General features: G+C 37.3%; 1 protein-coding gene across 2 annotated transcripts; it reads left to right on the top strand.

The window, feature by feature from the left end:
• The first annotated feature begins 1,637 nt into the window (after window positions 1-1,637).
• Window positions 1,638-16,673, top strand: cygb1 (cytoglobin 1). Of its 2 annotated transcripts, none has more exons than XM_084087927.1 (4): window positions 1,638-1,750; window positions 3,871-4,025; window positions 12,053-12,284; window positions 15,058-16,673. In XM_084087927.1, exons 2-4 carry the CDS (start codon window positions 3,892-3,894, stop codon window positions 15,223-15,225), a joined length of 534 nt encoding a protein of 177 aa, XP_083944053.1. In that variant the 5' UTR covers window positions 1,638-1,750; window positions 3,871-3,891; the 3' UTR covers window positions 15,226-16,673. The 2 variants fall into 2 exon arrangements, with proteins under 2 accessions (XP_083944053.1, XP_083944054.1); XM_084087928.1 differs by lacking the exon at window positions 1,638-1,750 and adding an exon at window positions 3,506-3,632.
• Window positions 16,674-17,189: the final 516 nt, after the last annotated feature.

Below are 17,189 nucleotides of genomic sequence, written 5' to 3'. Positions count from 1 at the left end.
GCTATTCAGAAGCTGAGTATGAAAAGAAGGATTATTTTAAATACTGTAAAGAATCTGTAATAATGGGTCACATGCTTCAGGGCTGGGATGTGTCTTCAACAAACTCACATCTGCCTTTCATTATTCCTGACCTTATTCACCCACACATACACACGTTTCAGTAAAGCAAAGCCCTCAGAAATGATATGTGATGTATGTGAAATATTTTGGCCAGCGTTACATTTGAGTGAGTTTTCAACAATGATCTCATGCAACATTTCTCTCTGTGTTGTTTATGTTCAGTGAGGATATTCATACTTTAAGCTGTTCAGATTGAGATGAAGACCTTATAATTGTATTGCTCAGATGTTGCTTTTTCATATCTAAGAGGATTTATTAAAATTATAATTTAAAAATCTAATTTGTTCAAATCTTGGGGTAAGACTTTTTTTTTTTTTTTAATTCATCAAAGATGACAGTAAATACCATATGATGTTACAAAATGTTCCTATCCATCAAAGAATCCTGAAAATAATATGTATCATGTTTTCCACAAAAAAAAAAAAAAAAAAAAAGAATCAGCACAACTGTTTTCTTGAGCATCAAATCTTCATATTAGAGTCATTTCTGAAGGATCATGTGACACTGAAGACCGGAGTAATGATGCTGAAAATGTAGCTTTGATCACAGGAATAAGATATATTTTAACTTATATCCACATAGAAAACACTTATTTCAAATTGTAATAATATTTCATAATATTACTGTATTTTTGATCAAATAATTGCTGTCTTGTTGAGCAGAAAATACACTTTTCTTACCAAAGATCTTACCAGCCCAAAACTTTTTAACATCAGTATATCAATAGTTTTTACAGTTTTTCACAGTCGCTTTGGTGCATTTCTCAGATCAGAAATGAAATTCTCAAAACGACTTGTTCAACCTCCACATCATCTAGTCACCTGTGCACATCATAAAAGCAGTTTCTCATTCTTTTGAACAAATTGTGATTGCTTTGGTACATTCATGCAATTGATTATGTACAACTGTCTGCGGTGTCCTACATTATCAGTTGCTAATGCCATGTTGCTCAAAATGTATTAAATAGTTCTCTGTGCAATAGTCTTACCCCTCGAAACATCTAGTCATTAGTTCATCGTATAAGTCATTGAATGCAAAATGGTTGATCTAGTTGTCATAAACTGTCAAGCATATTTTCTACACAATCTATTAGACTTTTTGTAAATGTGCCATGAATTGATGAATGGTGCAGGTGAATCTTGACTTTAACTAATGAAGAGAATGTAGATCAATCAATGAGGAACCAGTTCTCTGAAATAGCTCAAAGTTGCATCTCATGTCTTTCTAATGTTGTATTTTTTGCCTTTGTGCCCCTATTTCTTTTTCTTTTCTATATCACAATAATATTTTGTGTTTTTTTGTCAGACCACTAGTAAATGTGTAACTGTGAATCATATCCAGTAGTGTGTCAATTTTTTCTTTTGAAATGGATATATGGCATACAGAAGAAGCGCAGTTTTGTACATTTCAATACAGTAACTGTCATCCAAACTGTTGCCATAGTTTACATCAGGTAACACTAACAGAGTCCAGTGTTTTATTGACAACATGACTAAGCAATTTGACTGTCTTATCCGTACACAATGACACAAGGACTTACCATTCTGATGGCACTGACATGTTCAGTGACACAGATATTTACTTTTGAGAGATGAACTAAGGATTTTGAGCAAGAGACTGGCTTTTGCAGGTAATCCATGGTGTTTTGCTATTTGTACGAATTGTTTTGAGAAATGCACTTACTGTTTTGCAAATGTCGAGGATGATTCGAGAAATGTACCAAAGCGACTGAGAAAAACTGTAATGACTGCAATATAAAGAAACCAGGGTATTTACATAGTACTGTGTGGTACTTCGGAAAAAAAATCATGGTTTACAATGACCGTGTTTTGGACATTTTGTTAACATTGCATGTGTGTGACACACATCATCTGACCGATACAGAAACTCACAGCAGAGCCTGAAGGTTCAAAGCAATGTATGGAAACTACTGAAGTCACTCAAATACACAGAACTGATAATCAGACAGACAGACAGACAGATAGATAGATAGATAGATAGATAGATAGATAGATAGATAGATAGATAGATAGATAGATAGATAGATAGATAGATAGATAGATAGATAGATAGATAGATAGATAGATAGATAGATAGATAGATAGACAGAAAGATAGACAGACAGGTGTCAAACTAAACCGACGACCCCACAAAACACACAGCTGCTCTCTCTCTCTGTGTGTGTGTGTGTGTGTGTGTGTGTGTGTGTGTGGTGTTCTCCAGAAATGAGCAACATCTGACTAAACCTTTCTTAGAAATCTATCGTTCTATCTATCCATCTTGCCATTAAACCAGTCTTTCTGTCCTGTTGAACTCAGTTGCATCTCTCCCTCCCTCTGAGATTACATCAGAGTGAAAGTGTGTGAAGAGTATGACCTGCTGTGACACACACACACACACACATACACACACACACATGCACGTACACACACATACACACACACACACGTACACACTCACCCACCACTAACCCACCAGTCTATAGTTAAAAGTTCATAAACACTAAAGAAACAGCTTCATCATGCTAACTCAGTACATATGAACTCAAACATTTCTGATCTCATTTTACTCTTGCTCTTTACTCTCAACTATTAACTCATTTGAGCCTGTTTGTATTCCTCCTGATGGACCTTTAAGGAGAAACATCTGAGACAATGTTTGTACTCTAATAAATCATTACAGAAAAGTTGAAAAAAGAGCAAAATCTGAGTAATAAAACAGTCTAGTGGATGAGCAGCTGTTCATCTGAGCTGTGACAGACGCAGTCTGTCAGTTGCACTCTCAAAGTGCTCGTGTTTGTTCAAGATAAAAACGAAGGAATTACCTGAATTCTCCATTGTGTTTCGTCTCAGATGTTTCTCCTAAGAACGAACCGAAATGAGTCCCTAGTTGCCCTCCAGTAAGAGTACAGAGGGATGAATGAATGTGGAGCAATCACTTGCACACATCTTTACTCAATACATACAGTACTGTTCAAAAGCAGTGGACTCTTACAAAGCCCAGATAAACGCCATAAAGAAACACTTCATCCATCCATACCTGGAAATGTAAGACGTTCTTTCTTCTGTGCAACACAAATTATTTTTGGAAGAACATTGAGGTCCAAAAAAATCTCCATTGACTCTCAAAAACCCTCAAAAACATCCAAATTTTGTGTTCCACAGAAGAAAGAAAGTCCGACAGGTTTGGAACGAAATAAGTAAATACTTTTTTGGAAGAACTTTTGATTCTCAGTTCTCAGTATCTTGTTTTAAGGATGTTTAGATGTTTTACCACTATATAAAACCAAACAAAACTGTAGAACAATGTGTTTGCAGGCTTTGTTATTTGAGTCGAGATCTCGCCTGAAACTCTACAGGGGATCGAAACATCTGAGAAGCAAAAGCCTCTGTTTGCTCTTCATCTAATCTCCTCGCTGCCCAGGAGAAACAAATGTCTTTCCTGTGGGCGGGCAACAGACGGATACAGGAGTGTGAGAAAAATCAAGTAAACTGAAGGGGGAAGGTGTGATTGTGAGTTAAGAGAAAAAAACACTGTGTGTGAGTGAGTGAGTGAGAGAGAGAGAGAGAGAGAGAGAGAGAGAGAGAGAGAGAGAGAGAGAGAGAGAGAGAGAGAGAGAGATAAAGGGTTGAGGGTGGGAGGATCTCCTTCATTCAGCAGAAACTCTCCATCAGACTCTTGAAGAGACAGGCAGAATAAAGAGCTCAGCAGGAGGAGAAAACACATCTCTCTCACTCTCTCTCTCTCAAGTGTTTCTCAGCGAGCGTCTGGATGGAGGGAGACGGACGAGTGGAGCTCACACTGAGTCCCGAGACTCTCACGGAGGACGACGTGTGTGTGATCCAGGACACGTGGAGACCCGTCTATGAGAACCGAGAGAACGCTGGAGTCGCTGTGCTCATCAGGTACGCCGGTGCATACATCAGTCATTCACAAAAACACTTTCAACTGTAGTTTTCTACTTGGGTTATCCGAGGCTTTTTAGACATGTACTATAGTAATACCACAGTGTTTTTGACTTGTATCATGGTGATAATATAGTTTTTGGACGTGTACCATAGTTATGCCATTGTTTTTTAAAATAGACCACGGAAATATCATTTTATTTGAACATTTACCATGAAAATACCACTGTGTTTTGGTATTTATAATTTGTAATTCAGTAGTTTTTGGAAATGTACCAAATGTACAATGGTAATATTATAGTTGTTTGATCATTTATCATATATAAATGTATGTAATATGTAATACTGTTTTTCTGGACATTTTTACCATAGTTATGCCATTGTTTTTTTAAATAGACCATGGAAGTATCATTTTATTTGAACATTTACCATGGTACTACTACCATGTTTGTGAACATTTGCCATGATAATACCACTGTGTTTTGGCATTTATAATTTGTAATTCTGTAGTTTTTGGAAATGTACTAACTTGTACTATGGTAATACTATAGTTGTTGAACATTTACCATGGTTATGCCATAGTTTGCACAAATTTTTTTTAACATGTACCAAGGTAATACTTTTACTATAGTTATGCCATTTTTATATATAGACTGTAGTAAAACCATGTTTTGCCTTTTTTGAGCATGTACCATTGTTTTTTGAACATACCATGTTATTACAGTGTTCTTGAACATTTACCATGATAATACCACAGTGTTTTGGCATTTATAATTGGTAATTCTGTATTATTGGTAAAATATTTTTTTTTTAACTTGTATCATAGTAAATACTATGGTTGTGTAAAGCTTGAAGCTTACGCAGTTACTTTGAACCAATAATCGTTCAATTTATTATTAACATTATTATAAAAAAATTTAACATGTACCATGGTAATAATATGGATGTTTGGATATATTCACCATACTTAGTTTTTGATATGCACTATGGTAGTACATGATGTTTTTTGAACATGTACCTTGGTAATACAGTGTTTTGGGACAGGTAACAACGTGCTTTCATGGTTATGTACATAGTAACACTATGTTTTTTACCATGGTAATATCAAGGTATACTTTGAATGGCACTCATTCAGTACAGTAGCATGATATATTTCAAAGTACTATGGTATTCCCACAGTAAGTCTATGGTATCAATTCCCATCGATCTCTATTGTTTTCATACTGAGCTGATGATGATAAACTCTCAAACAAACCTTTCAGCTTTTGGAGAGTCGAGTCGTTTCCACATGTGCTGTAGAGGTTCAGAGCTGGTCATCTGAAGTTTGCTGGTTCAATCCCTCCAAAAAGCGAGTGGTGAACCGTCCTAGTGTTGGTGATGAAAACACTGAACGTCAGGTGACTCCAGGAGGACCAACTCTATGGCGACATCCCATGAAAGTGAAAACGAATCCCACTGGCACTGCTTATGTTACCATAAATAAAGACTAATGTTGTATGGAAAAGAATAAGTTAAATTGGATGCAGGGGGATTGTGGGTAGCGCTGAGGTGTGACTGGGATTCGATAAACATACTGACCTTGTTGAGGTCTCCAGCTGCTCTTCATGGGTTCAGAGATCACAGCTTTAGTGAAAAAACTTATCTTGCTTCCTTCACACTTGTGATCTTCAACAAACTCTTCATTACATGTGAACACACACACACACACACACACACACACACACATATTCTTGTACATCTATCTTTATGAGGACTTTCATTGACACAATGCAATCTCTAGCTGCTTACCCTAACTTTACCCATCACAACTAAGTGCCTAACCCGAACCCTGACCCTAAACCGACCCTTAACCTCATTATAACCTTATCCCTAAAACCAGGTCTTGACCCTCAAACAGGCCTTTAAAGGCTCTCAGAAAGAGAGGACCGGCCAAAATGTCCACACTTTACTCTCTTTGTCCTCACTCCAATGGTCTAAAACTCAAACTGGTCCTCACAAAGATAGTTGTACAAGTACACACACACACACACACACATACACACACACACACACACATACACACATATCTAAATCAGGACAGCCATGTTGATATCATCTAAAACTAAAATATTTCGAATAACTTTTTCAAAAAATTCAGTTCAAAGCTTTATTACACTTAACGTTTTCATTAATTAAATTACAGTTAATGTTGATGCTGCAGACTATCCCAAACAAAGCTATAATATTATTTACTTCATGCATTGTGTTTATGTATTCCCAACCCAAGTCTCAGTGTATCAGAGTAAATCACAAATTCTTGAATCAGGAATCACGGGACATTTATCTTGGACAGCATTTCTCCGTGATAAAAAGTGTGTTTGGATGACACGATCAAATGCAGAAAGTTCAGTAAACTAACATGCATTTGTGAGCAACAGATGTTGAGTTAAAAATAAATTAGCAAATCAAAGAGAATTCAGGCCAGATATCTGAAACTTAATCTATTGAGTCACGATAGTTTGTTATTTCACTTTAAATCAGTTCATCAGAGACTGATTCGATGTACTTCACCGCCAACTCTATCTCTCTTATAGATCTACTGGCACAACTATAAAAGATTGTAATACAGCGAAAGAGTTCAATATCATTTATAATACAGCTGGAATAAATAAACCATGAACATTAAACAAAAGAAAGAGCAATCAATTAAAGCGAATCAATATATTATAAAACCTATTAACCTTAGTTTGCATGACAATCACTAGATCTACTAGTGCAAGTACCACACCCCCCAAAAAATGCAATTATGATTTAATGACTTTTATTGCTCATCATTTGTATTTTATTACATCTCTTGTTCCTCCTTGTAAAGAACATCCTGCTCTTCTTCTTAAGTTCAGGAATTTGAGCGAATCATGAAACCACATGAAAGCCTCACGTGAAGCTCATATTTCTTCATTCCTGACCTGTGCTCATCTGTAACAGTGTTTGAAGACTGCAGTCGTTTCTCTCTAAAGATAACGGCTCACATCTTCTCTGAGATCACACCTGAAGGGCTGCAATAAAGATTTATAATTAAACTCTTTCAGCTCGTGAAATTAGACTCATTTCTCAGAGGGAACGTGCTTTAAACGGAAGCTCTGTGATGCTTTAATTTAGCAGGTCAGTGTGGAATAAATCAGATGTTATCAGCCATTTATATAAACCCAAGTGCATGCTGAAGCTCTAGAAGACACCCTTTCCCTTTCATGTCCGTGACTATAGTTGGTGACAAAAAGCACCAGATCGCAGCCAGGAAGTAGTTGCAAACGGCAAAACACCTCACTTAAGCAGACACACTTTAACTGTGTGTCTTAACCCCAAAATAAAACTTATTTAAATAAAACTGTTACAATTTAAGACTCATTCACACCAACAACGATAACCACCTTAACTATGTTAGTGTCCACACCAACAGACAATAACTATATCCACACCGACATACTAAACCTACACCAGGGGTGCCCAGTCCTGCTCCTGCCGATCGACTGTCCTGCACAGTTCATCTCCAACCCTAATCAAACACACCTGCCTTTAATTTTCAAGCGATCCTGAAGACCTTAATTGGTTGCTTCAGGTGTATTTGATTAGGGTTGGAGATGAACTGTGCAGGACAGTCGATCGGCAGGAGCAGGATTGGGCACCCCTGGTCTACACCAACAGACTACAACATCATAGTTATTGTTATAATTAACACACCTTCACTTCACTTCATCCCAAACAGTGTTGTTATTGTTGAGTAAAATGATAAAAAATTGAATTAAAAAAAATTATAAAGTATGAATATTATGGGAAAAACTTAACTGAAAATTAGAAATGATGGAATTAAAAAAGTTGAAGTACTGAAACTGAAACACAAGTCAGCGCCGATAGCCTCGTGGGCAGCATGACGACAAGGCAAAAATCACAAAGAGAAAAATAAATAAAATAAAATAAATTAAAGCTATTAGAAACATTTTAAAAAAATGACAAAATCAAACTTAAACTAAAACAGCATATAAATACTATTCAAATAATACTTTTTCCAAACTCATTTGTTAGTATTTTAACACAAAACAGAGATATTTTGACAAATCTAGCCAAATTAAACCATATGATTCAATCTACACTTAAATAATGACATTAAGGCCTGGTTTCACAGACGGGGTTTAGATTAAGCCAGGATTAGGCCTTAGTTCAATCAGCACATTTAAGCAGCTTTTATAAATGTGCCTTACGCCCGGTACACACTGTACGATTGTGGGCTGTCCCAGACGAAAGATGACCAGTCGCGGTGATTTCTGTGGTCATGTGAGAGAGGTTCAAAGACGGCCAATGCCACAGTCTTGCGACCAAAGATAGATAGCCTGTGATAATTTTCAGACAGTGTCAGTAATTTAGCATGATCATCTCACAGTGTGTTTGTTGCTGCTACGACCTACGTCGACTGACTAGCCAATAAAAATGCAACATGAAATGACGTATTGATCAACACGACATGGCACTAAAACGTAAAACTACTTACCTCAAGATCCATTTGCAAACTTCCTCCACTTTTTATCAGCGCATTTAAAACACAATTGCCAATTAAAGTGCGATTCATCTTGCTCTATTTGTTTACCACTAGCGCATGCTGATGACGTTTTATTCCTCTATTACTTGCGTTGAAGGATACGATTCAATACCCATCACTGTGTCGCACAGTGTGGTTTGTAATGATCATTGTAATGGGTGATCTGGCTCTTTAAAGTTGTCTTATCACATGCATATGGACTAAGAGTGTCTTCATAACTCGAGCTCCGTTTATGATCCCCACGATTGTTTTCCAGGGAATTTGAAGTGCCTTTGTTCGTCGTCCAGCCGCTGACACATAGCAAAGGGTTAAGAGCTGGTGTACTCAAACATGAGTAATGACACACATTAGGAGGACAGCGCAGACACCGGCTCCCTTTGTCTGCTGTTTGACTTCGACATGTGAGGATGAGTCTCTTCTGTGGGCATTTACTCGACTCTGTGTCTAATTAAGGGGACGGATCTTCCTGTCCTGTTGCGGTTTGGTTTAAGGTTCAGTTCTGAGGTGAAATACAGTTGAAGGGGCCGGTGGGACTAGATCAACACAAGATCAACACAAAACACAAAAAGGGCTTCATTCAAATACTTTTTTTATCATTCAGGCAAATTTGATGCAGGAGTCTGAAATCTGGAACCCAACATTAAATCATTCATAACAACTCAATGCACCCTTTTGTTGAGCAACTTGAAACAACCCTCCTATGAAATCATTTGGTTCTTTCTGAAATGTTTTTTAAGAGGGTTAACCAGTCCACTCTTGTTCTGCTGTAATCTAACAGCCACTAGGACTAATATCTCAGATGCATAAATCATGATCAGATGTCAGATATCTAACCGCACGTCAACCACTTACATTAGTAACAGGGATCTCAGACATGTGGGATGTGCCGCGAGCGTCAGATAATGCAAGTTCAGACATATTAATTCACTTTAAAAGAAATTGAAGGCGATGACACAGTAATCTGTGTGTTTAAAAAGGACAGGACGTACCGTTACACGCATAATCATAACAAACACTCCTGAGGACAATCGCACACTTCAGCAGTGGTGTTGTAACTCGCTTCCTGAGGACATTTTAAACTTCAGGATTGAAGGATTTATGATCAGCCTCTTATTGGGAAAATAAGCCATCATGTTTGAGGCCTGTAGATGAAAATACATGATCAGAAACCTTCAAGTGACCACCATCTGAAGTGTGTTACACCAGAACAAACACTTACATTAGCCTTCAAGACTAGAGGTCACCTAACACTGGGAATATTAGTGATGTTTCAGATCCTTATATTTAGAAATGTTTGGAGCTGAATTATTTATCTCTTTTATCTGAGACACAGAACTGTTAACTCATGCTTACATATTCTTTTTAGTAAACAACCACCTTGCAAACACCTAGAACTGCCTAGCAACCGCATAACAACATGCTAACAACCAATAGGAACACCTTAGTGACTGCATGGCAACACCCTGGCAACCACCCATAACACTCAGCATCAGCAGTGTCAAACATATGGTTATTTTCTCTTTTTATCTACTGCACATTACACAAAAAGCTAATTTGAAATATTAATAAATACTATAAAACTAAATACACAATACTAAAATATCAAGTCAAGGCAGAAACACACACCTGAATGTGATGGAGAGAGAGATTGATGTGTTTAGGTGATTGTAAACACAGAATCATACAGCCAGAAACATTAAACATTATAGAGTATTTGAGCTGCTTCTGCTGAACAAGAGGAACAACACACAGACACCAGAGTCACAAACACAACTCCTGTCATACGGTCAGACATGGTAGTCACACACACTATAGGGTCAAGAGTGCAAAACCTCCCTTTAACTGCGTCTGAACTCATTTCATTCATTACAAAACTGAGTAAAAAAAAAAAAAACATTCCCTGATTTTTATTGCAGTAAGTGGAGGAGAATTTCAGCAATGTTGGTTAAATATTATCTCAGGAACGGTTATCTGTCCAGCTGGGTCCAAATACACTTTCTCACACACTCACTTTTTATAGGTTTATCTGTAGGAAGCTCATGAAACGGTTGCACAGCCCTGCTTTGATGTATTTCTTGTTAAAAAAGGAAGTTTGGATCCTCAATCTGAAACTTAATCATCCACTGCCTTTGTTATTTTCATTTATTTAAAATATCTGCTAAATGTACACTGAAAAATTAACTCGGTTTTATTCAAGTCAAATATATTTAACATTCTTCTCAATACACATTTGATCACAATTAAATCAAATCTTTAATTTATAAATGTATCTAACATTTTAAACCAACAAAACTTGGTTTTGGCTTTTAACCGTTTTATGGTCCACTATAAACAAAGATGCTGCTAATGTGAATGTGACATCACAAAGCTAGACATAGAGATTATTATAGTAAATCAAATGCATAAACAATCATAAATTAATGAAGATTTGCAACTTTGTTTTGATCACATGATGACGAGGATCTTCTGTTCCAGTCTGATTAGAAATGCTTCTGTGTTTGCACTTACACAGGTCTGTTAAATCAATTCAGGACCACTTAAAAACTAAAAATGAAAAACAATCACATTATTTCAGAGCAATAATACAAAATTATATTTTTAATTCATGATCATTTTATTGGGGTCTCTTAAAGGGGCAGTTCACCCAAAAATCATGCCGTTCCAAATCTGTATGAATTTTTTTTCATCTGTGGAACATAAAAGGTGATATTTTGACGAACTTGAGGAACAAAATAAAATTGCCCATTGACTATATTGTACAAGAAAAACATTTAGAAGAAAGAAAGATAATCCTACAGGTTTGGAACGAGTAAATCTATCACTTTAAAGAGGACCTATTATGCTTTTTGTACATGTTCATCTTTCTTTAGTGTGTAATGTTGCTGTTTGAGCATGAAAAAACTCTGTAAAGTCCCTCCAGCGGGAGTTATTCTCTATATCAGAGTCAGTGTTTCTGAACTCCCTGAAACACCTCCATTGTAGTCGTGAGTTTCTTCCGGGAACGAACACGTCACAATATTCCTCATTTAAATAATTGATACGCAGAATAAAGGGGTGGAGCCTGGTTGAGTTAGTTAGTATTGTGTTGAAACTGGCCGTTATGGTAATTAGGGGCGGGACTTTTCCCAAACACGCTCAAAGTGCTTGACCAATCACAACACACTGCTCCAGCCGACCAATCAGAGCACAGTGAGCTTTTCAGAAGGAGGGGCTTCATAGAGACAGGAACTAAACAGAGCGTTACTGGCAGACTGGGAAGAGAGGAGCTGCAACAATGGAGAATATGAGGACAATAATGTGTTTTTTGAACATTCAAGCATGAAAACCTGTTCTAGTAGAGGCCAAAAACAACATCAAGACTTTGAAAAGGGGCATAACATGCCCTCTTTGAATCTTATGGCAGGTCCAGATGAAAGGAAATGTTTGTTGTAAACATAACTAAATGTGTTTCCTCCAGGTTCTTCGGGAACTTCCCGTCGGCAAAGAAGTACTTCAGTCAGTTCCGCGACATGCAGGATCCCGAGGAGATGCGGCAGAGCGTCCAGCTGAAGAAACACGCCCTGCGGGTCATGACCGCCCTCAACTCGATGGTGGAAAACCTGCGCGACGCAGACAAACTCAACACCATCTTCAAGCAGATGGGCAAATCACACGCGCTCAGACACAAGGTGGATCCCGTTTACTTCAAAGTGAGTATGAGGAAACAAACAACATCAAATCTTGGCTCGGGGAGATTTTTAAATGTTTTGGAAAGAAGGGTTACACTTTATTTCGATAGTCCACTTTAGGAATTCTACTAACTATGAGTAACTTTGCAACTACTTGTTAAGTAACTCTCATTATAAGTCACAGTGGTCTCAGCCTTGCAGAGTTTAGCTCCTCCAACCCTAATTAAAAACATCTGATCCACACTTTAAAAAAGTGTTGTGTCAACTTAGGGTAAGTTTAGATGACAACGATATGCTTAAAATGGAAAAGTTCTTCCTTTGAGTTTTCCACGTGTACAGACATACATTGTCAAAACGATCCCCATTATTCACACCGCTCCACAAAAATGACTAAAACGCTGTATTCTACTGCAAGGCCATTAGATGGCGATGAAACACTTTAGACTGAACACGTAATACACAAATGCATGACGTCATCGTCTTCAGAGGTTTTTGTTGTCTACATGGAGACCGTTTTCAAAAACGTGCACTTTGAAACCCGTTTTCAAAACTCCCCACCCAAAAGCACCCAAAACACCGTTGTCGTGTAAACGAACAGCCAAAACGCATAACATTTACATTTACATTTTACATTTAGTCATTTGGCAGACGCTTTTATCCAAAGCGACTTACAAAGCAGGACTAGATTAAGCGAATCATCATGAAGAGGCAAAAACCAAAGCTACGCAAGGAGTGCTCAAGATACAAAGTTCAGGCATTATTCAGAGTAGCATAAGCCCGATAAGTGAGGTTTTTAGAGGGAAAGGGGAGGGTTTTTTTTTTTTTTTTTTTTTTTTTTTTTTTATGTGGTTAAGTGCTCACGGAAGAGATGGGTTTTCAGATGCTTTTTGAAGGTTGTCAGGGATTCAGCATTCCGGATGAGGGAGGGGAGAGTGTTCCACCAGCATGGAACTGTGAATGAGAATGTTCTGGAAAGTGATTTTGTGGCTCTCTGCGATGGAACCACGAGACGTCGCTCGTTGACTGATCGTAGGCGTCTGGTAGGGATGTAGACTCGTAGGAATGAGTTAAAGTAGGAGGGAGCTGAGCCTGTGATAGATCGGTAAGCAAGCGTCAATGCCTTGAACTTGATGCGAGCAGCGAGAGGTAGCCAGTGCAGAGAGATGAACAGAGGAGTGACGTGGGCCCTCTTGGGCTCGTTGAAGACAAGACGAGCTGCAGCATTCTGGATCATCTGTAGAGGTTTAGTTGCACTTGAAGGAAGACCGGCCAGAAGAGCATTGCAGTAGTCAAGCCTAGAAATGACCAGGGCCTGGACGAGAAGTTGTGTTGCATGCTCAGTTAGGAAAGGCCTGATCTTCCTGATGTTGTGCAGTGCAAACCTGCATGATCGAGCTGTCTTTGAAATGTGATCTGTGAAGGTCAGCTGGTCATCAAATGTTACTCCAAGATTTCTGACCGTCCTTGATGGGGTGATTGAAGATGAATCTAGCTGGATAGTGAAGTCGTGCTGTAGAGACGGATTGGCAGGGAGGACGAGAAGCTCAGTCTTTGGCAGGTTGAGCTGTAGGTGATGTTCCTTCATCCATGCCGAGATGTCCGCCAGACAGCTTGAGACCCGTGCAGCTACTGTGGGATCATCTGGTTGAAACGAGAGGAAGAGCTGTGTGTCATCAGCATAGCAGTGGTAGGAGAAGCCGTGCGCTTGTATGATGTGTCCCAGTGATGTGGTGTAGATGGAGAAGAGGAGGGGTCCAAGAACTGAACCCTGGGGAACCCCTGTGGTCAGCTGATGCGATCTGGATAGCTTGCCTCTCCATGCGACCTTGAAGGACCTAAAAGGACCTAAATAAAAAGTTATATGTGTTTAGTTGAAAACGATGTTGTGTAAAAAGCCCCTTAAAAAGTAAGTGTTCGTAAGTAAGTAAGTAAGTTTAGTCAACTCAAATATCCAAGTTGTCACTTAGTACAGATTCACATTTCAAGTTGGCTGAACTTAAAATAAAATTAGCACAAACACATTTTTTTATAGTAAGGTTTCAGGATTACCAGACACTTCCAAGCAAGTGAGTTGGAGCTAAACTAAAATAACTATCTATTCACATAATGTTCTCTCTCTTAAAATGTAAGTGAGTGTAAATGTTAGCATTATCATATATTTCTAAGGGACTGAAGTCCGTTGCGTAAACGAAGAGCTTATTGACGCAGTTCAGTCAGTCTGCTATTTTATTCCAACCGTTACTCCTGATCGGAGGCTGCCGTAAATATTTAGTTTATACGTAGAGTTACACTTCAACTAAGTTTAATGGTGCAATGCAAAAATATTTAGTAGTGCGTAAGTTATAACTTGGCTAAATTGCAACTTACAATTTAGCAATTACAATATGGTGCAACCGAACCCTGGTTGACATAGTTGTGAAGTTACTTAGTCAGAATAATATCTAAAGTGGACTACTGAAATTAAGTGTTTTTAAAAGAAGTCTCTTCTGCTCACCAAGGCTGCATTCATTTAGTAAAGAATACAGTAAAAACAGTAATATTGTGAAATATTATTACAATTTGAAATAGCTGTTTTCTATGTGAATATATTTTAAAATGTAATTTATTCCTGTGATCAAAGCTGAATTTTCTGCATCATTACTCCAGTCTTCAGTGTCACATGATCCTTCAGAAATCATTCCAATATGCCAATATTATCAGTGTTGAAAACAGTTGTGCTTCTTCATATTTGATCATGTGTTTTTACTGAGTAAAAGTATTAATCGTTTTACTGACCCCAAACTCATTTCTGCAGATTCTGGCCGGAGTGATCCTGGAGGTGCTGGTGGAAGCTTTCCCACAATCCTTCAGTCCAGCCTCGGTGCAGGGGGCGTGGTCTAAACTCTTGGGCGTCCTGTACTGGCAGATGAACAACGTTTACGCTGAAGTCGGCTGGGAATCCATCAAAAACTCTGCAAAGTGAAGGAGAGAATTCATGCAGAATTGTATAACTCACACCAAAGATTACTGCAGATTTGACATGTATATTTGATTCCTTTCTATATTCGAAATATTGGAAGAAAAAGAGCACAAGTAGAATATAAACAGCTATAACCAGTGGCTGTTGTAAATCGCACGACGCTGGAGAATCCAAACAAACACTTCTTTATTAGGGGTGCACAATATATCGGTCGTCATATCGGTATCGGGCGATACATATTCATTATTAATGTTATCGGTATCGGCCCGATATATGTTCATTATTAAAGTTATCGGCCGATTTATGTTCATTATTAAAGTTATCGGCCGATATGTTCATTATTAATGTTATCGGGCGATATATGTTAATTATTAATGTTATCGCCCGATACATTAAAACCGATAAATAATGGATTATTTCCTTCAGCTGAGACACTTCAGGTTCACCATGATGGATCTGAATTGCTTGAAATATGATTGGAATCACTTTGAAAAGGAAAATACAGTAAATACAGTAAAGTGCAACATGTACAGCGCAAGTCTGTCATATCGGCTACGTACAATTATAATGAAAACATCGTAATTGTGTGTTTGGGACGTGGCTTTTATTAGTGAGACTTTTGTTTTTATAATCAGGCTCTCAAAAATTATATTAAAATTTGGATTTAGATTTATCGGCCAATTTATTGGTTATCGGCTTTCAAATATAAAGAATTATCGGTTATCGGTATCGGCCAAAATTTTCATATCGGTGCATCCCTATTCTTTATTAATCCACAAAGTAACATACAGGAGATCGCAGGAGCAAACTAACACACAACCAAAGGAAACTGAGAGCTTGAATACACAGGTGGAGTAATAAAGGTGAAACACAACAGGTGCAGGAACTAATGAACAACCAGCGAGACTAATTATCATCAGGAACCAAAACACCATTAAACTAAAGAACCCAGAGAGAGTGAACTTTACAAATGTTTATGGACCCACATGCTATTTTATCTGGACTTTATCGATGTCAGATCCCTAGCAACTGTTATTCAGCTCAGATAACAAACACTCGTATAAATCAGTGCAGAAAATCTCAAGCTCTCGGCGGTCCGGCTCCCATTAAATATTTACACATACTCCAGATGAACCATGGCCTCGTACACAAACACCATCTCCGCCAGATACAAAAATGTGCAATTCTGATGAAACATCTCTCAGTCTTATAAATAAACTCTGCTGGAGGTTTCAGATAAATATCCAGTTCATCTGCAGCGGATGTTTTTGAAAGAGACGAGTGCTTTTGTAACGGTCGCTTCCTCAGTGTAAAAAACTGATCAAAATGAATAACAAGGACTGTGGAACTGAAGCAGATCAGCTCTTTTCTTTTTGTACTTCTCCAAATGTTTTGTATCTGTGATATAATCACTGATTCAGAAATAAACTCTGAAACATTAGAGAAATAAACTCTGAGTCTCGCACTTTTTTTGGTCATACACTTTTTATTTTAGAAAACCATAACAATATTTATAATTTACATTAATGTTTTTTTATATATATACAATAATTAACTTTAAATATATACATAATATTTTAATAACATATTTTATTAAAATGTTACCATTTCAATTCTTAGTTTTATTATTGTTATTAGATTATTATTAAACTGTAACCATTTTAATTTGTAATATTATTATATAAAAATATATTTAATATTTACATTGTTAACTGTATAGGCTACATATATACACATCATAATAACATACATATTATTTTATTAAAATGTTAACATTTACATTTTTACTTTTATTATTATTATATAACTAAATATTTAAATGTATAATTGTATTTTATATAATTTTATTTTCATTTGAATGTTTTAATTGTATTGATTTAATTGTATTTGCACCAGACATGCACTGAAAGCCACCAAACATGGATTGTTTTCACAGGAAGTTCATGAACTGAAGCACACGTGGTGTT

Source organism: Abramis brama (genome assembly GCF_963993115.1).
Source record: "Abramis brama genome assembly, chromosome: 1".
Lineage (NCBI taxonomy): Eukaryota > Metazoa > Chordata > Actinopteri > Cypriniformes > Leuciscidae > Abramis > Abramis brama.
This window is presented reverse-complemented; position numbering and strand designations above follow the sequence as displayed.